The 20,627-nt window shown below is 47.0% G+C and overlaps 5 protein-coding genes across 5 annotated transcripts in view; 3 read left to right on the forward strand and 2 right to left on the reverse strand.

The window, feature by feature from the left end:
• Window positions 1-559: 559 nt before the first annotated feature.
• On the forward strand, window positions 560-13,276 carry GCG54_00003000 (putative aminotransferase; the record flags this gene model as incomplete). The annotated part of the gene is given in 12 exon segments (XM_045403079.1): window positions 560-642; window positions 657-1,039; window positions 1,101-2,149; window positions 6,024-6,137; window positions 6,203-6,866; window positions 6,897-7,187; window positions 11,563-11,961; window positions 12,026-12,366; window positions 12,424-12,511; window positions 12,562-12,727; window positions 12,778-12,976; window positions 13,031-13,276. 12 exon segments carry the CDS (start codon window positions 560-562, stop codon window positions 13,274-13,276), a joined length of 4,023 nt encoding a protein of 1,340 aa, XP_045269982.1.
• On the reverse strand, window positions 2,940-4,765 carry GCG54_00003001 (Non-reducing end alpha-L-arabinofuranosidase BoGH43B; the record flags this gene model as incomplete). Its single annotated transcript, XM_045403080.1, has 4 exons — window positions 2,940-3,227; window positions 3,287-4,216; window positions 4,283-4,387; window positions 4,469-4,765. The coding sequence occupies 4 exons, from the start codon at window positions 4,763-4,765 to the stop codon at window positions 2,940-2,942; spliced, it is 1,620 nt and encodes a 539-aa protein (XP_045269983.1).
• Window positions 7,554-9,320, reverse strand: GCG54_00003002 (Efflux pump FUS6; the record flags this gene model as incomplete). Its single annotated transcript, XM_045403081.1, has 3 exons — window positions 7,554-8,414; window positions 8,680-8,746; window positions 8,803-9,320. 3 exons carry the CDS (start codon window positions 9,318-9,320, stop codon window positions 7,554-7,556), a joined length of 1,446 nt encoding a protein of 481 aa, XP_045269984.1.
• A 988-nt stretch (window positions 13,277-14,264) lies between the features above and the next one.
• Window positions 14,265-17,041, forward strand: GCG54_00003003 (uncharacterized protein; the record flags this gene model as incomplete). Its single annotated transcript, XM_045403082.1, is given in 7 exon segments — window positions 14,265-14,374; window positions 14,390-14,627; window positions 14,695-15,189; window positions 15,264-15,336; window positions 15,408-15,493; window positions 15,584-15,797; window positions 15,861-17,041. 7 exon segments carry the CDS (start codon window positions 14,265-14,267, stop codon window positions 17,039-17,041), a joined length of 2,397 nt encoding a protein of 798 aa, XP_045269985.1.
• A 456-nt stretch (window positions 17,042-17,497) lies between these two features.
• Window positions 17,498-20,627, forward strand: part of GCG54_00003004 (uncharacterized protein) — a gene marked incomplete at both ends in the record, with an annotated part of 4,012 nt that continues 882 nt past the window's right edge. The window contains 2 exons of the mRNA XM_045403083.1: window positions 17,498-17,663; window positions 17,716-17,876. Coding sequence (XP_045269986.1) covers window positions 17,498-17,663; window positions 17,716-17,876 — 327 coding nt within the window. The remainder of the gene's footprint in view (window positions 17,664-17,715; window positions 17,877-20,627) is intronic.

Consider the following 20,627-nt stretch of genomic DNA (forward strand, 5'->3'; position numbering starts at 1 on the left):
GTCTTTTGAGTCACAAAATACCCAATGTCTGGAGTTCAATTGGCGTCTTGAATTGACTTTGCGTGTCTCCGTATTTCTAATTAAATTGAGTCGGTTCGAACATCGAGCGAGTCATGGTCTTCTTCAATGCATGCGTGCCCACTTTGAACGCGCAATCTGGCCGGAGATGCAAGATACTGCGAGATAAGATACGCCTTCCCCACTAGATCGCGTCAATTCAACGAGCGAATTAGATAAGAGCAGTTGAAATGACAAGAAAGGTGTGCGGAGTCAGTGGCCGATGACGGTCCATGTCAACGCCAACGCGGGGAAGAACACATTGACCGATAACAGAACACTAAACTAAAACAGGAAAGTGTCCCAATAATGTCTGACTGAAAAGTTCCGCTTATTCCTGTCTTTAATCCACTCACTGTGCTTGGGTTTCCATCGGGGTCCTCTTTTTCCCTCTCAACACCAAAGATCCCTACGTCACGCCTGTTACGCCCAACACGCCGCCGCATATCTTCTTTCACCACTCGCCGTGACCTTCCTTTTGCTCAATTAAGCGAAGACGAATATGGCCTCTGTTTCTCAGACTGATCCGCGCCGGAGGAAAGGGTCTAAGCACGACAAGACTGGTTGTTTGACCTGCCGATATCGGTGAGTTCACCAAGCACCCTTACCTTTTCGGCATCCCCTTCATCAGTGCGTGTTTCTCACAATCTCGGAGGACGTAGGCGGAAGAAGTGTACCGAAAATACATTTCCAGTCTGTGGCGCATGTGCGCGTTTGAAGTTGAAGTGTGTCCGAAGCACAACTCGCGATATCGTGCCTACCAGCTGGGTTGATCGCAAACAGCAGTCAACCAAACCGTCGCGTGGGGTTCCGGACGCCGATGACAACTCACCACAGCGTTCGCGATGTTTCCCACTCTGTCCGCCAGTATCAATTATCGAGCCATGCGAGCCACCACAGAAGAGGCAGGTCATGCGATATTACATCGAAATTCTCAGTCATTACCTGACCGTCAATGAGCAGTTCAACTCATTTCTATCAGGTGAGTCACAAGTTAATCATACATCGCAGCACACAAGGCCTAACGATCCTGACTGCTACAGCGTTCTTGCCCATGGCTATGGAGTCGTCTGTCCTGTACGACGCACTTGTCTCATTCGCCTCAGGGCACCTAGCTTTGAGTGACCAATCGTACAAGCTTTCGGCAATAGAGGCTCACTCAACAGCAATGACGAATCTCGCGACGGCCTTGAGCACACCACAGAATGACATTACTTGGTATGAGACCAAAGCAGCAACGTGTCTAGCCTTCGTGATAGGCGAGGTTTGCGCGGGTAGCAACCGGGGATGGTACACCCACCTCAATGGAGCAAAGCACATCATCGAGTCTGCTAGTGTGAACACCAGCTCAGGAGTTACACTGCATGGACCAGATGTTTTCAAAAAGAGTTCGGAGGGCCAGTGGATCCTTCGCAACTTCGCGTATCACGATATTGTCGGTAGCGTCACGCTCCGGAGGCGGCCTCTGCTGGACTGCAGTTACCTAGACGGCATTACCGACGTCGTTGATACCTACTTGGGTGTCGCAACAGAGCTTTTGCGCTATGTCTCAACTCTCTGCTTTCTCGATGAAGAAACCAAACTGGACCTGGACTTACCTGCCGAAGAGGCCGCCAGAAGGATGATTCAGTTTCACAGTACTTGCGCCGAGGTTGAACAAGAGCTGCAAGACTGGCGCTGCCGCCCTGATGCTGCGCCAGAGCTAGTCGCGTTAGCCAACGCCTTTCGAAGCGCGGTGTTGATCTTCCTTTACCGCCTCGTGCGCACTCGGATGGAAGACGAAGCCTCATCTGCAGAAGACGATTGGCTGAAGGCGGTCAGTGGCTGGGATATTCTGCCGACAAAACTTCGCACACAGGTCTCAAATATTCTAAGGCACGTCTCCGACATCCCAGTCGGTAGCCATGCCGAATCGGCAATCCTCTTTCCGCTGTTCCTTGCGGGCGGCGAGGCAACTGAGGAAGAGCACATGGAGGCAGTCCGCAGTCGACTGCAGATGACTTTGAAGAAGCGACGATTCCAGAATATTGCGTTGTCTCTGGATATGCTCGAAGACCTCTGGCAGAAACGAAAGTCTGAGGACGGAACTCGAGTCGATTGGACGCAGATCTTGGACGCATCTGAGGAGCCTCTGCTTTTGACATAGACTATTATCATGCAACAGCTAAGTAGTCACAGTAGTCATTCTCTACACTACACCCTCGCATGATTGGCAAGTTGCGCCGGGGTTCTGGGTCTAGTTTCATATGCTCCGCATGGAACAGCTGTGGTCCAACACGCCAGAGTTCTTCGAGTAACCCAGCCTTCAGGAGTTCAGACATGCTGTATTCGGCGATTGAATTCAGAGGCACCATAACCTCACCGCAAGTTTGCCTGAGACCAACCCAGAACAGCAAACACTCTCGGGGCAACGAGAATCACATTCCATCAGCGTTAGCAAGCGACAACGCCGACCAAGGCGCTACGGTTCGATCCCGCTCGACCTCGAAACAAAGTGTTCGCCTCTCGTTACACTCCAGAATCACCGAAACAAACAGGGCCCTTTGGTGTAGGGCTGGTGTAGGCAGGCGGACAGGGTCTCATTCCCAACGAAGTCGGACCCGCCGGACCTCTAATCAGGCGAGCCCGAGGGCACGATGCTGGGCTCTGGAACCAATACCGGTGCAGGCGGCATCGGCAGCTGTTAGATCGACCTGCGTGATGATGCGACAAGTCGGCATGCTGAGTACATCCTCTACGCGAGGTAGGGCCGTCCAGAGTGTTGCAGTAGGAAACATGATATTATGAAAGGTTTAACACTTTGATTTCCATCAGTCTTCGCTGATGCCAGATAGTAATTAATCTTCTCTTTCAACTAAATCTAGCTTCAATGTGAAATCAATTCATTCCACCAACTTCCACTCCACATACTTGAACTCAGCAGGCACCAGGCATGGTTTAGCCGATGCTCCTTGTGCGTAGATGGCAAAGTGAGCACCTGTGTTGGGAGACTCACGCCCCGAAATCCGATGCGTCAATGCTCTGCTGGAAACTGAGCCAAGGCGCTCGCCAAGTAGCACTTTCTCTTTTGTCTCGGAGTTGGTTGTTACGTAAAAAAGCTCGTAGCCCAGTGGTCGTGCTTGAATGGTGAACTTGGCCTTGGTCTCGTAGCCAATGCTCACAACGTTTTCCTAAGGAACTGTTAGCTGCTTCACAGCTCAAATAAGACTGCCATATGTTGCATAATTACCGTAAACTCCCCCTTCTCATCGACCATTTTGCAAACGATCTCGTGATGGTTTTCGGGAGTCTTGCGCAGACCGATCGAGGCATAAGCAAATTGGGACCACCAGATGGCCGTGCCTGCTTCTTCGCCGACAGCATCCGGATGGAATTCCAGCTCCACTGTCCAATCCATCGAGAACTGTGTTTGCTTGCGCAGAAGCATGCTAGGACACTCAAACTCCGTGATCTGGTAAGCGCCCCCGTAAAGATGCAAGCCTGTGGAGCCGAGCTTGTACGCGTTTTTGAGGGGTGTCCTCAGATGATACCATCCAAGATCGAGCTCGGGCCCTGGAAACTCGTCGCGCCAGTGAGTCTCCTTCTGCTGGGCTGCGACACCATCGGCCTTCATCTCAAGGGTGATTTTCTCCCTGTTGTTGACGATGGGCCACCCGTCTTCCCATTTCACTGGGGCGAGAAACGTTTCACGTCCCAGTTGCGAGCTTTCAAATCCACCATTTTGAGGGCGCACGCCGAGAAAGACTGCCCACCACTTACCGTTTGAGTCGTCAACAAGGTCCAAGTGACCTGTGTTGCGGATCTCCGGATGGGTGTCGTTGAAAACCATGGGATTCACCGTTCCTTCGGGGCCCGCCTCCCACGGACCAAAGGGGCCTTCTTTGGAGCGGAAGATCCACTGTTGATGACCCTCATCCGTGCCACCCTCCGCCGTGCTGAGGTAGTAAAACCCGTCCTTCTTGAAGATATGCGGTCCCTCGGCGATGCCCAGACCAAAGTCAGAAAGGCGGTTCCAGCGGATTGGTCCGATGCAGTCTCCGGTGGACAAGTCGATAGCGGTGGTGAAAGACGCCAGTCCCAGACCATGCCGCTTTATGCTGGCGTCTTTGATCTGGTTGACCGCGGAGAAGTAGACTTTCCCATCGTCATCAAAGAAGAGCTTTCAGTTCTGGTGTTAGTATGTTTTTGTATCTTAAACAAGTTGCGCAGTTTCCGCACCACGTACGTCCTGATCGATTCCCGGCACATCAAAGTAGACGGCCTCGGACCAAGAGTCACGCTCCCAGATGTTGTCCGTAGTCACATAAAACCCGCGGGGTATGGTAATGTCCTAATCAGTCATGTCAGTCAAAGCTGTTGTAGGTCCAGGCGAGGACAAGTTCACGCGAGAGCCTGAATTAAACTCACTCACCCATTCCTTGGGACGAAAACGCTGGGTGCAGCCGACAGACACGTAGAATCGGCCCTGCCAGTGTCTTATTGTCGGCGCCCAGATTCCCCCAGACGGCTCAGTCGTCCTCATGTCCAGCTGAGACCGCCGTGTGAGGACATGACCGATGAGTTTCCAATTCACCAAATCTTTGCTGTGATATATGGGAATACCGGGGAAGTATTCAAAAGTCGAGGTAACAAGGAAGAAGTCGTTGCCAACGCGGCATATTGATGGGTCTGGGTTGAAACCTGGTATGACTGGATTCGAGTATGACATCGTAAAATTCGGTTCGCAAACAGAGTCGAGAATGCAGAGTGCTTGAACACAGAATCACTTAGTCCTCCTTGAGGGGGTGGCGTTTTCATTAAGACTTGTTCTGCATCGTGATATGCTTCGTCAGGCCGGGACGTGTGTTTGATGTCGACGGCCCCGCTGACAGGCTCGGATATCCCGAACTAAAGAGTTGAGATGACTACCATTTTCGGACAAAAGCGCAGTTGCGCAATCCTCCGCGGCGAATTATCACCAATTCACGGTCGCTAATCAGGCTAAAATGAGCAGGTAAAATGCCGACAGGCGAATCCGTTGTTTCACTTACAAGGAAATCCCGGCATGCTCCCCCGGTCGAGGGCATCCAACGTCCCGCCCAATGCCACAAGACGCCTGAGACCCTCAGTGCGGAGTAAAGTCACTGAGTACTCACCGAGGGACGCGAATGAACTGGATGAGGTTTTGGCCGACGGGAGAATTGATAGATTGTAGCGTTGGGCTAAGACTGGGTCATTCTGAGGACGTGGCTCTGGTGGTTGTTGGCGTTGCAGAACCGGCTTTTCCGCAGATTCGATTTCATCCGGGGAAAGTGGACGAAACTCCGGAATCCCCAGACTAGTGGGTCATTACCCCGTTACCCCAGACTCGTCTTCCGGTAGTAATAGATGATCAAATTGAGAAGCTGCAGTATGTAGTTTGCCAGACGAAGGAACTCACAGAATGCCTGATCCATAAAAGTTTGCTCTCCCCCTCTCATTGTTTGGTTTTGTCCAGCGCTGTGAAATTTTATTTACACGGATAAAAACACTACTACGCCATACAACATGGACATTACGAAGCTTGACGATGTTTCACTGAAAATGGTGGAGCGGCGAGAGGAGGCCACGATCTCGCCTTGGGAGTCTGCGAAAGCGAATCCCACTATCATTGCGCACTGCTTTTGTGCTGGTGTTGCTTCCATTCTCTGGGGCTTTGATATCGGTAATTTCGATTCGAACATGGCACTTTTCGGCAACTAGATAAACGAATTGACGCTGACAATTCACTCCTCTCAGGTATCAGTACAATTACTATCGCGTTACCTGGTTTCAAGATGGTTTTTGGCTATGAATACGAGGGCCAGTTGCTCGTATCTGCGACCTGGAACGCGTTATGGGGGGCCATGACATTCTTGGGCATGCTTCTTGGTATCCTCGCCCTCTAACATAGTCTGGTATGAATATAGTCTAACTGTTGACTAGGAAGTCTTATGTGTGGCTGGGAGTCGGATCGATTTGGCCGGCGCTTAGGATTTCAGATCGCCTCGGGCATATCCATCCTTGGTATTGGACTTCAATATGCCGCCTCCGAGCCTGGTCTACTGTTGGCTGGGAAGATGGTGAGCTTCACTTGCTCAACTCAGGCAGACCTCCACCCCTTGTACCGAGAGCTGATTGATGCCAGATCAATGGCCTGGCGTTGGGCTTCTTTCTAACCCTCACCCCGATCTACATCTCCGAAATCGCACCGCAGCCTCTCCGACCAGCGCTGACAGCCGCTGTCAACCTCTTCATCAACGCGGGCCAGATGACGGCCATCAGCATCGGCAACACGCGCTTCTCTATCCTCTCGCCTGCCTCTTACAAAGTTCTTTTTGCCGCGCAGTGGGCGTTCCCGTGCTTCTTGGTTTTCTACACGGCTGTCATGCCCGAAAGCCCCTGGTTTCTCCTCCGCAGCCAGCGTGAGGAAGACACGAAGAATGCTTTTCGTAAGCTCTATCCTCGCAACGCGAAACGTGCCGAGGCTGCACTAGAGTTGATTCGGAGTGCTATTACGGAGGAAAATGAGATGGTCCGTCTACAAGATGGGGCGAAGTATGCGGACTGCTTCAAAGAAACAAACTTCCGGCGCACTAGAATTGCATGCGGCATGTTCTTCGTGCAACAGTTTACTGGCATTGCATTTTACGCGCAGGCGTTGTACTTTTTGGGCATCACGGGATTGCCGGTGAGCTTGACGTTCAAGCTTGCGCTCGGCGGGTTTGGGCTAGCCATGTTTGGGAATATTGTGTCCTGGTTCATCCTGAACTACGTCGGTATGGTGAACCCAAGTCAAGAATACTGTCGCGGTGATTTCAGCTGACACCTAAAAACACCAGGTCGACGAACCCTTTTGCTCGTTGGCACCGTCCTCAATTTCATGCTACTCACGACGGTGGGCATTGCGGGATGTTTTACCTCCTCCACCTCTCTATACATTATAGGATACCTTATGAGCTTTGCGCAGATTGTCTACGCGCCGACCATCGGTGCCACGACCTGGGCGGTCAGTGCTGAGGCCAGCTCCCAGAGACTCCGGGCGCGTACGCAGGGCGTAGCCATGTTCAGCAACGCCATCATCAGCTGGGCTATGGGTTTTGTAACGCCCTATCTCATCAACACTGACAGCGGTGCGTGCTTACAAACCTCATCTTGAGACTTTGCTTGAATCATGTGCTGACAGTCTTGGCGATAGCGAATCTAGGAGCCAAGGCAGCTTTTGTGTGGGCGGGGCTTTGCATTGTGAGTTTTGCGTGGGTATGGTTTGAGGTCCCCGAACTGGGGAGGAAGACCACCTCCGAGCTGGATGAGCTTTTCCGGCAAAAGACACCCACCAGGAAGTTTCGATAGTCACAGGCGGGACGATGCGTCGTTATTGAGATACACGGAGCCCATGTTGTGCCGAACGGCCATCTGTTTTCTTGGCGGGGCGAGTTCGCTGCATGTGACGCTTGGGAATATATAGTCCGACCTAGAGCGTTGATCTTTAGATCCTATTAATGGAACACATTATTCAATATGTAGCTCACTATAACACTTCTATTATTTATCTTCCCATCTTCCGGCGTTTCTTTAAGCCCGAAGTCGGTTTTGAGCTCCTGGCTCAACTCAACCTCCTTCATGCAGAGAGCCAGAACAATAGGAACAACAGCAAACGGAATTAAAACAGCCCAAACTCTCTTGAGTGACTCAGTATACACATGGATGATCTGTTCCTTGAGCACTGGCTGAGCGTCAAACTGCTTAATGAACACACGGATGGCATGCTCGTATGCGCCACCGTGGGAGAGCAGGTCACGCACCGACGGCTCAGGGATAAGATGGAGAAGCTCGTCGAAACGGGAATTGAAGACGGCGGAAGGGATGGCGGCACCCCATATAGCTCCAAAAGACCGCGCGAAAGCCCATGCGGCGGTGGCGATGGCCACATCTGATTCGGGCACCGGCGCCTGGACAGCGGGCAGGGTAGCGGTCAGGGAGAGACCGCCGCCCAATCCGGCGAGAACTTGGAACGCGATCCAAATGGCGGTGGAGGAGTTGGCATTCAGTGTGGTCATGCAGCCGACCGCTATTGACAGGAGGACAAAACCGGCAACTATGACCATCTTGCAGTGACCGGTTACAGCTATAGCGATGCCGCCGGCCATTCCAGCCGGGGCAAGAGGGATGACAACGGCGAGGAGTTTGACCCCAGACTGCAGAGGGGTGGACTCGAGGAGAATTTGAAAGTATACTGGAAGAAAGAAGCTGAGCCAGCTGAGGACGATGCCGTGCAAGAAGGTAATGCCGTAGCCCAAAGCACAAGACATGTTGTTGTAGACCCGAAGAGGCATGATAGGCTCACGGGCGAACTTTCCCTGGTGTACACCAAATAATAAAAGCCCAACAAACCCTGCCAGAAGGGGCAACAAGATATGCCATGATTTCCAGCTGTAGGTAGTGCCTCCCCATGTCAACGGGATGAGAATAGAGACGACAGCGCATACGAGAATGAAGTTGCCCGGAGTAGTCCACTCGTCCAGGTCGTTGAGCAATCGTGCCCTCTCGTTTGTGATTGACGCGTAAGAAGAAGAAGACAAGGGGGAGGGCGGCCGCGCAAATGGGCAAGTTTATATAGAAGACCCAACGCCACGTCGTGTTGTCGACAATAGCACCGCCGATGATGGGACCCAGAATGGAGCCTAGGGTGCTATGAACAAATCAGCAATAGTCCTAATATAGACAAGAAGACGGGACGATGAATACAACAATATCATGACCATGGACAAATATTTCATGCGATCGCGCAAAGGGGTAAGGTCGGCGATGATGGTATCCGTCATGACAAACAGGCCTCCTCCCCCAAAGCCCTGAATGAGGCGCGCGGCAATAAGCATAGGTAAAGAAGTCGACTCGCCGCAAAGTCCACTCCCGAGTGTGAACAATGATAGAGCCACGAGCATAGGAATTCTCCTGCCAAAGATGTCGGCAGCTTGCCCCATCAATGGTTGGACAACGGCAGTAGTGAGGAAGTATCCGTTCATGGTCCAGATGTAGAGTGCGCCGCCGTGAAGGTCAGAGACAATGGTTGGCAACGACGTGGCGAGGATGGATGCATCCAAGCCTGTCAACAGCATAGCGAGACAGAGTCCGGGAAAGACGGCCCAAAAGCGCCAGCCTTGAGTCTTCCAAGGTGTCGCTGGGTCGGCATGATCGTTCTCAATGCCTTGCTGATCGGCTGAGGTTTGAGGAGCCGTAAGGGTCTGTAGAGGTTCATACGACATGACAGGTAAAGTTTTCGGGTCTGTTAATTGTGCCATTTGGAGGGTCGGGCGTGTTCTTGATTTTGATCGTAGATCCAGAGGAATGATGGAATTCTGAACGCGCTTTGGGCTGAGGGTCCGACGTAGTTCACTCGGGAACACCAGAGTACCGATAAAAGCGTAAAAGGGAGAAAAGGGCTATGTGGCCCTGTACTCATCAATGAGAGATGCAAGCCACATTATGTGATAGGGCTGCCGGCTGAACATTTTCGTACAAAACTTTCGCATCGCCTAGAGGTCGGCGAGCGGAAATTCTGCACCAACACTGCATCAATAACAGCAGGCTGCGGAAGAAAAGATCGACGTGGCTTTTCCGGCCTTGGGGGTAGAATTGCAGCCCCAGCTTCGCTTCGACGTGTTTTCGTAGCGAGGCTAACGGGAAAAACTCCTGACTGTGCCGCAAGCAAACAATCAAAAGTGATCCAACATGAGCCCATTTCGGTTGCACACACCCGGTTCTTCACGAATTACGGAAAGAAGTCTCCTGCTTCCCATTGATCCTATTTGCCGCCGTGCATTACCCCAAGAAACAGGCACGTCAAACAAGGGAGAAGTGGCAGCACTTCCAAGCCTATTGAAGGGCACAAGCTGCTGTTGAAGGGCACAGCAGCATCACTCATATGACAGAAAGCAGTGCTGGTCTGCTAGAGAGAAGATGCCTGGTATACTTATTGCCTTGCTGGTTCTCACGTTAAATGAACAGAACCTAGTGATCTGCGAACTAAAGAACTAATGTGTAAAGGAACTAGTAGAGTTTGAGGTTCACACACCTGAAGGAAAACATGTACCTAGACATCTATTTGTGGACTGTTATTGGTAACATGAAAGAGATTGACTTCACAACGGCCAGAAGAGATAACAGATGTGTTAATTACCTGCTTCGGTCTGGACCAATTCCCAAGTGAACCGAATCACTGGAGGTAAAGGGTACGGGCGGCTGCCGTTTGCGTAAAATCGGCGACCCGTTGAAGCGTCTCATCGCTTCCAAGACACTCATGACCACCCTCGTGCACGATGGTCTGAAAGACATGCAAGTCGCAAAGAGGTGGTAGAACTAGCCCCTGTTGGGCGTATCCGTCGTTGGCACCAACTACGTGCACCGTTGGGATCTGGATCCTTTGCGATGGGTCCGGGCATAATGCCTCAGAAGGACGTCGATACTCTGGGGTGCAGCCTGTTCAACGTCCGGGTTCCTTCTCTCGAACTCATTGATTACAGTGGCTTTCATGCAGTCCTCCACCCAATATTATCCATCTTCTTCAGGGATAGCACATCCAGCCGTATTCAGGCGTTCCGTCCCAGGTCGCAGCTAGCTGAGAATATTGCAGCCAAGAATCAACTAGTCAGTGCGAGCGTGTGGAAGGTGGAAAAAACAAAGAATTTGTGAAGAAATGTGGGATACTGGTGATTTTCAAGATAGTTGTAGCATATCCATGCTTCACGCAAAGTAGTTGGTGTTCTGTTCTAGTTCGAGACAGTACATGTCAACTCAACTTGTCATCAGAAGATGATGGCTATATAGTAATAACAGAAACTGGAGACCATGATAGCAGATGATAGCCATGATGCTATCAATGGCGAGAACGACAATAGCAAACACACAGGAAATGAAGTTAGTTGCTCGAATTAACGTAAATTACAGGAGACACTCTTTTTGGGGCCCAATTGCGTTCGCAATAATTACGCGACATTTGAATGAGACAAACCAAGAAAAAATTCACGATTGAAGTATTCATATGAAGAAGAAAAGAGACCTTGAATAATTTGGAATATCAGCAGCAAAGTCCTGATGCGCTGCCACGCCGAAGAACGGATGCTCGCCCACGTGGAAGAAGACCGACGACCCCGCCCATCAACTCCGCAGTGGGACACGCCAGATACGCCCTGCAGATAAGCCACCGACGTGCTTATCGAATCGGAGGTCAGTGATCAGCAAGTAGCAATGAGAACCGTTGAGAGGTAAATTAACCCGATAAGAAGCGGCCGGCATTGTTGTAGCTTTGACCGTGATAAAGGCCTCGGACTCTAGAATTCAGACCTTTGCGGCCTCAGTTCCTACACTCTTGCATCAATCTCACGAACGCGACGTCTTGACCATTCATAACATTCTCAATGTCATATCACAGGACCTCCGGAAGCATATTCACGATGTCCTTGCGAAGCAAAGCATCGCCCTTGGCAGCGAGGCTCTATCGAGCTCAAGTGGCAAGGATGTCTACCACTTCATCTGCGGGGGCTGCGGTCAATGCGACAGCAGCAACCGATGCAGAGCTTCAGCCAGCGATCGCGAAGATGATGCCCTCAAACAAGAGTGCTGTTCTTCATCGCAGCTTGAAAGCGGCACCGCCACAGGTAGTCTCAGCGAACGGAAAGTACCTGACCTTCTCCAATGGCCAGACCATTTTGGACACGACCTGCGGGGCTGCGGTGGCTTGCATTGGATCCAACAATGAGCGCGTTAAGAGTGCGATGATTGCGCAGCTGGACAAGTTTGCCTACTGCAACTCGATGTTCTTTGGGCATCCCATTGGGGAAGAGTTGGCGGATGAGCTGATTCGAGGAACTGATGGTCTCATGTCAAAGGCATATATCATGTGTTCCGGTAAGATGCACGGACTTGCAACGTTGAATTATGTTCGTGCTTGTTTCTAACCGCAATAACGCAGGTTCGGAGGCTATGGATGCGGCGATGAAGATGGCGCGTCAATACTTCGTTGAAATTGGCCAACCGCAAAGAGTCAAGTTCATCGCCCGAGAAAACTCATACCATGGCACAACCCTTGGCTCACTGTCTATTGGCGGCCACGTTGCACGTAGAAGTCTCTTTACAGACATGCTTCTACCTAACATCGGTCGAGTATCGCCATGCAATGCGTATCGCGGCATGACTGAGGGCCAGACAGTCGAGCAATACGTCGAACAGCTAGCTGATGAGTTGGACCGCAAGTTTCAGGAGATGGGCCCTGAGACTGTCTGCGCTTTCGTCGCTGAACCAGTCGTTGGTGCAGTAAGCTTTCATCGCATACTTTTCGTTCAGATCTGCAAAACTAACTAATTAATCAAGGCCCTTGGCTGTGTGCCCTCGGTACCCGGGTACTTCCAGGCGATGAAGAATGTTTGTGATAAGTACGGTGCTCTTCTGATTCTCGACGGTACGTAAACGTCTCTCTGATTGCTCTTGCTTTCATTCACGTCGATACAGAGGTCATGTCTGGCATGGGTCGTTGCGGAACATTGCATGCCTGGCAGCATGAAGGCGTTACGCCTGATATTCAAACCATGGCTAAGGGCTTGGGTGGTGGATATGCCCCTGTCGCCGGTCTGTTGATGAATCACAGAGTTGCCGATGCCCTCACAACCGGCACTGGGTAAGGGTAGCCCCGTTTTGGTTAGGGCCATCGACTCACACATTCAACAGGGCATTCTCCCATGGACACACCTATCAAGGCCACCCCGTTGGATGCGCTGCTGCTTTAGAAGTGCAACGCATCGTGCGAGAGGACAACCTGATCGAAAACGTCAGACGACAAGGTGCTCTTCTTGAGAAACTCCTGCATGAACACCTTGACGAACATCCTTATGTGGGCAACATCAGAGGAAGAGGCCTCTTTTGGGGAGTAGGTTATGACGTCTCCCACTTTTTGAAATGAAGACTGCTAAGATGGATCTAGATCGAATTTGTGTCCGACAAATCGACCAAGGAGCCATTCTCACGGTCCTATGATATAGCTAATAAGGTGCATCTGAACGGGCTCAATGAATTTGGTATCAGCCTCTACCCAGGTAACGGTACAAAAGATGGAATTTTGGGGGACCATGTTCTGCTTGCTCCCGCATATACCAGCACAGCGGCAGAAATTGAGGAAATAGCCGCCAGAACGAAGGACTCCATCCTTCGCACGTTCCAAGACCTTTGAATCAGCAAACAACATAAGTCAGAAGAAGTTATGAAACAGAAAGATTCCACGGTCGCAAGCGTTTTAGCTCCCGAAACTACTCAAACCTTCCGCCGATCTCTTTTGACATATCTTAGTTGTCTCTCAGCAATTCATATATCGTCATTCAAGGAGATTGTGTAGATCATTGCATGCCGTCTTGGCCTTTTGAGGGAATATCTGACCCGTCCGAGACATCGTTTGGTTTACGACTGAGACATGGAGATTCCCGCAACGGCACGAAGCGTTCAGCTGCCCCAGCTTTGTGAAACACACTTTGACTTAAACAGGCAACGGTACTACGACCGGTATTAAACGTGGATAGTGACGTAGATGCTTTCAGTCAAAGTTCGGTGGGGTCGTGCCTGCGCCTAGGACACAAGACCATTTGGAAACGGACTATGAATATGATAGTGATGTCACCGATGAAACCTACTCTCATAGGTAGGAAGACGAGTCTAAGAACGTTCTTCGAAGCTTCATTATAGGGACAAGAAGTGAAATTCGAGCCCTCGTATTTAAATGGATGACATGTTCCTTCAGAATCAGGGCGGTTCGAACAAGACTTGGTCATTTTCGACATGAAGCGACTAGCCATCTCGGGATGAAGTGCCGAATCAGACTCCGAATTCCTGATGAATATGTCCGCATTTGGAAAGACACCTTTCGTGCCATTGAATGCCTAATGTGGTCAAATTCCTCCAGCCGAAATATGGGGATAGGTAGTTGATCTCTCTCCTCCGCATTATCCGGGGAACTAGTGCATCTTGCTCGGCAGAACTTATGCGACTGTCTCAGACAAAGCTTCAGATTGGTCACCGATCTTTTGATGTTGCTGATTTACATGTGATGGCTAGGCTCGTATAACAACAGCCGGAGGGCATCTTCCAAACTCGCTTAACAGTCTGATTTCCGTCAGTTGTGTGGCCTTCTAACCTACGAGGCCGAATCACCAAGCAATTATCTTATCATGTCTTGTCACTACCCAATTACTGAGCACGTGTGCGCTCATAATCCCACAAAGTCGGGAACCCACAAGAAGCGGTTGATCGTGTGCTGTGATGGCACATGGAACGACTCGTAAGCTACCCCTAGCGTACTTCAAGAGCCCTCTTGGCTCCTTTCACGGGGAACAACCCCACTGACAGCGCCGAACGTACGAAGCAATGGATCAAATGGCTACACGACGAATGTCAGCAGACTCTCCACCGCAATTGCGCAAAAATGCTGCACCGGCATGCCACAAGTCGTCTACTATCACCGCGGAGTCGGCACAGAAGAGTCCCTTGCAGCTAGGACCATTGGCGGAGCTTTTGGCACTGGCGTCCTGACGGTAAGTAATCTTGCGAAACGAGATTCCGCTATGCACACCTGCCAGAGACTGACTCGTAAATCTGCAGGACATCAAGGACTGCTATCGGTTCATTTGTGAGAACTACAGCCCGGGCGACGAAATTGTGATTGTGGGTTTCTCTCGCGGGGCCTTTACTGCTCGATCCGTTTCTGGGATGGTGTGTTCCATTGGGCTTCTCAACAGCTTTGGCCTGAGCAACTTCGGAGCCATCTTCGACGATTATCAAGACTTCCCCAACTGGACCAAATTTGCTGCCTATGACGAGAAGAAGCATCTGAAGGCCTTCAACCTGACCAATGACTTGCATCGGCAAATGGCGGCCAAAGATGAGGCTGAAGATGAGAAAGAAGACTGGGTTGACAGGTTTGGGTACTTCGACGGAAAGGACATCAAGGACGTTGAGAAGTCCAACTACGAGAAGAACAAGCAGCGCTTCAACCGCCTCAAGATGATAGGGTACGAACACAACAGACAGACAGAGAGGTCAGTGGAAGTCAAGGTGCGCAAGATGGTGAACAAGTATCGGGATTACCTCAAAGGCGTAAGTGGTGTTCCCGCTTCATGTGGAGCAAGAGGTTGCCAACTACCCTGGAACCACGACTGACGAAGAAACAGTTCAGAATGATTCACTGTGTGCAAGGAGAGGACGGCAAGTGGGCCCCCGAAGTCGTAAGAGTCAAGGCCGTGGGTGAGTAATGTTCAGAACGCAGAACCATGTCGCCATGCAGTTTCTTCGGCTAACAGTTTTGCGAATTTCAGGCGTCTGGGACACGGTTGGTAGCCTCGGTTATCCCAAGATGCCATGGCGTCTGGATATCGTCCGGCCTGGACGTGACCCCAGAGAGGTGAGTCAAGTAGTCTGGCTTTTGCTTCAAAGTCTTTAGACTCAAAAGCGACGCGACGTCGCCTTCTCAGTAGCTGACTTGTCATGTTAGTTGCGCTTTGCTAGCCGCAACATCTCGGACAGGGTTGACTATGCATTCCATGCACTTGCATTGGATGAGTGGCGAACCACTTTCAAGCCCACCTTATGGGGCAAGGCCGAGGGAAACAAGACAACCCATCTTCGCCAGGTGTGGTTTCCAGGAACTCATAGCGATGTCGGTGGAGGAACCGAGGATAACCGTAACCCTCTGGTCTCGCTTGCATGTAAGTCATCTTCCAGTATTTGACATGTCCAATGGTTGGGATTGAAAACTAACTATTATTTAGGGATGGCGGATCAACTCTCATCTATCGGCGTGGAGTTTGTTCCCGAGGAGATGGTTCGCGTCTTCCGATCGGTGGGCTTCAAGAACGAGCCTCGGCAATGGGGCATGGCTATCATCACCAGTCCCGGGGGATTCACGAGTGTGCCTGACAAGGTGTACGATGCAGTGAAGTCCCCCGTCAACTCCTTCATGGGATATAACACCCAAAAGGGAAGCCGCACGCCCGGCCTGTACACTTCTCAGAAAGGTGATGCCCTCGGGGAAACTCATGAACTCATTCATCCATCGGTTCGCATTCGCTACGTATATAAAGGCAACGACCTGACCGACAAGAGTGAATGGACGTGTCCTGCACTGACCTCGATCGAGAATGGGTTTGAGATTCGTCGGGCGGCAACAGACCGACCAGAGTGGGCCAAACGACCTGGACCGACTTACGGATTCACCTACAAGACACTGACTGGCGATGTGTCCTCTATTCACGGAGGTATGCCTATCGAAGACTCCATGGTGGTGCCAAAGCAGATGCCATTTGAGGAGGACCTCTACCAGCCCGAGCGCACTGAAGGCTGGATCTGGGAAACCCTGCGCCAGCCTAACCATGAGCATGGAAAGTGGGTTTGGCAGGAACTTCCTGCGGGAGGAGAATTGAGCAAAGACGAGCATGGGGAGAGATGGGTCTGGAAAGAAATGGACCCGATGGTTAATGGAGGTGAGGTCAGGAAGGTTGACGATGGGGAGAGGTGGGTTTGGGTCAACACAAAGCGCAACATGACCCTCCACGAGGAGCAGATCGGCATGTGGGAGCGTCTCTACATTAGGACGACGAAGGATGAGGTTGAGATGGAGCAAAGAAGACGCGCTAAAAGCGCAAACTCGAAGTCTGAGAAAGACGCCAACAAGCCCCAGCCTGGATTTTTCGGACGCACCTTTGCGCGCATCGGACGCGTCACCAAGGCCGTCGGCACCGCAGTCACTGCCCCCGTCAGAGGTGCGGCGTACGCCACTCAGCAAGTCACCAACTTCATCGGCGACATGTTATCCACAAGGGTGGCATCCAAGAGACAAGTCTTGGGACTCACGAAGAAGAGGAACCAGGGTACCTATGGTTACTATGATTTCATCTCTTGGCAACACGGAGATTTGAGAGAGCGCCGGAATCTCTCCAACGGGGGAGCTTAAATCATAGTCTACAACTAGAGGCTACACTCAGTATTGTGTTTTCATTTGTCAATCATTATTTGAATTTCATTCCCTAGTTCCATCGTGCCCTTGTTGTATAAAATGTCTGTCCAGAGCGCCCAGTCGAGGATTTCTCGGAATTCTATTCCCGCGGTGAATGACAATGTCGCAAAAAAGGCGGGTAGCCCAAGGATAAGGTAGCTGACCCTTCAGCAATTATGCAAGTCTATCTCTGGACGTTTTCCTCGTATAGCCCCAGATATGTCTGTATACGCGTATCCCGGCGGCTATCTTAATTTAAACCCGTACATTTGGAAAAGCCCAGCCGTATACCGTAAAGATGTGGCTATGTAAAGGATTTAACATCGCACAAGGGGAAACAAGCGTCGACTCTGACGAGAAACATCTTCTTTGGCAATTGATTCTGTTGCTCCAGAATCTGTAGCCAATTTCAAAATGCTACGTTTAGCAACTTTATTTACTTTCATCGTCGCTGCCGTCTTGGGCATTGCGAGTTCGGCTCGCGCCCAGGGCTCCTGTCGCTGTGGTGATCCAAGCTTTCTCGCGATACGTCGCGTCAACATCAGCAGTGCCCAATCGGTTCAAAATTGTACTTCTTATAGTGAGTGAGGAAATCAAATCAAGCTTCCATGATTGCTGACGGCATCATCAAGTGATTCTCGATGCGCGAGGGTCTGGTGAGCCTCAAGGTGTCTCTCTGTCATTTCAAATTGCCATAGAACGCATAATCGCGAACAGCACCGAGATCACTACTCAGTCCATCATCTATCCGGCCAGCTTCGATCAGAACGTCTCCGTCGGCGTACAGAACACTGTCGATATCATTCTCCATGGCCTTCGAGACTGCCCTAACCAGCGCTACCGCAAGTGCAATTAAGTCAATTTTGCCCCCTATACTTATTAACTTAGTAATCTTTTTCCTAGGCTTTAATTATTAACTAACTCATAAGTATAGTAAGTTAAATACTATAGTAAATAATATTATTACTACTTCCTAATTAGGTAATAAGTAAATAAAGTTATAATACCCCTAATAGTCTAAAATAATTCTAAGGTATTATTACCCCCCTCTTTAGTTAGTTCTTATTTAGTTAGAAGGTCTCTATAATATCTAATATTATTAAGAACCTCTATAATAAGAGGCTTAACTTAGTAGTACTAAAAGCTCTCTTATAATTAGCTACTATTACTAATATAGTAGAGATATTAATAGTAAATTAAGAGAACTTTAGGAAAGTTTCTATATAATTTATTTATTACTATATTAGGTTAGAAGTAATTTCTAGAAACTAATAAAAGTAGAGATTAAACTTATCTATCTAAGGTAGTATTTAATAGTATTAGCTATTAACCTATTACTAGTAGTAAATATCCTCTATATCTTTAGTATTAAGATTAATAAGAAGTATACTAACTTATTAGTTTAATAGTAAGATCTTATTAAGTTAATAATATTACTAATTAAAATACTCTATAAAGGTATTTAGAGCTTTCTTAATCTATCCCTTTTAGTAATCTTTACTCTATATATCTCTTAAATATAAGATATTATATAATAAGTATAAAATAATTATATTAGAGAATAGTAGTAACTCTCTAAGAAACTTATAATAATTAAAAAGCTTCTATTATACTTACTTAATACTATTATAGAAGAAAGTCTACTACTTCTTATTAAGAATCTTAAATTATAAAGTAGATTATAAGACTAATAATACCTAATCTTTCTATATATAGGTAAATAAGGCTTAGATATTATACTAATAGTATTAAGCTTAGCTAATATACTTTTAAGATAGCTATAATAGCTAGGAGGTATTCTTATTATTATTATTAACCTTAGGATTAATACTAATATTATAATATATCTTTTAGTTAATAAGATATAAGAGAAGGTATTTAATACTTATTATAACCTCTTAGAATTAGCTATACCTATTATTAATACCTTAGCCTTTATACTACTTTATTTAGTAATAGAAAAACTTAAGGATTATTAAAATCTTAATAAGAACCTTCTAATTATTAATAGAGAATAGGTTTAACTCTAATATATATTACTTAATATTATTATTATTATTATTAACTAATAAGAAAGCTTAAATCTCTACTTTTTTTTTATAGCCCTCTTAATTATTAGATATATATTATTCTAATAGGTATTATTATTTAGTATAAACTAAATCTCTTAGTATAACTTAGAGAAGATCTAGAAGTTAGAGCTATTATTAATCTCTACTACTACTTTCTAGTATTATTCTATCTATTATAGAGAAGTTTATATAAACTTAATAATATTCTAAAACTAGTTAATAAACCTAAAATACTACTATACCTTTATATCCTTATTATATTACTCTATAAACTAATAGTAATCTAATTTAGCCTTAAGAGTCCTCTAGTTCTTACTAAATAAGAAAGTTTAAGTTATAAAATTAAAGATATAGCTATAGTACTATATATATTAAGCTTAAATATCTATCTCTATTATCTCTAAGTTAATTTATTAATAGAAAACTTAGAGGTAAGTATTATTATTTATAGTATTATTAATAACTATTATTCTAATATAGTTCTAAATCTAGTATTAATTAATAATACTAATAAGAGTCTCTATAAAGCTTTTACTACTATAGTTTTTATAATATTAAGGGAAAACTAGAAAATATAACTATAAAGTACCCTTATTATTAATAAAGTAATTAGTAACTACTATAAAGATATAAATATTAAATAAGGATTATAAATTAAATAATAAATATATCTTTAATATTATTAAGTAGAGTTTAGCTATTATAAAAGTTTTACTATATTAGAAAAAGTCTTAAAACTAGTTTTAAATAGAGCTTTAGTTTTATAAGACCTTATTAATAACTTCTATATTATAGTACTAAAAGATCTACTAAAAGAAAATATTCTTAAAGTAAGTAAATAGTAGATTAATAGAGATAATAGAAGTAATATAGAGATCTTTAAGGATTATAATCTTAGTTTTTAGGATATTAATATTAATAAAGTGAAGTTTTTTATATAGAGATAGTATTAATATAAGAGTTAAGGGAGTAAAAATAATACTATTAAAGTCTTTATTTAATAGAGGAGAGATCTTATAGATATTATAGCTACTTTAGTATTATTAAAGTATAATTTAAATAATCTAAAAACTTAAAATAATATACTAAAATAAGTATTCTTATTTAGTAGTAGTAATAAGAGTACTAAATAGTTATAAAGCTCTTTTTATATTATATTACTAGTAACTTTAGAAGGAGGTACTAACTTTACTCTATATAACCTTAATAAGAAAGTAACTATAATACTAAATCTAGCTTAATTAACCTCTACTTTACTTCTATAATAACTACTTTTTAATTATATACTTCTAATTACTTATAATAATATAAAATAAGTTATTAATTATAAGATTTAGAGGAGTACTAATAGTAAGAGTAACTATAACTTAAGTTAAGATTTAAGTATAAGGGGTACTTAAAAGTATATATATATTAATAGTAAATAAGGAAGTAGTAATAGTAATTAATATTATAAGAAGTATAAATATATA

The sequence above is a fragment of the Colletotrichum gloeosporioides genome, assembly GCF_011800055.1.
Source record: "Colletotrichum gloeosporioides strain Lc1 chromosome Unknown consensus_9, whole genome shotgun sequence".
Classification (NCBI taxonomy): Eukaryota; Fungi; Ascomycota; class Sordariomycetes; order Glomerellales; family Glomerellaceae; genus Colletotrichum; species Colletotrichum gloeosporioides.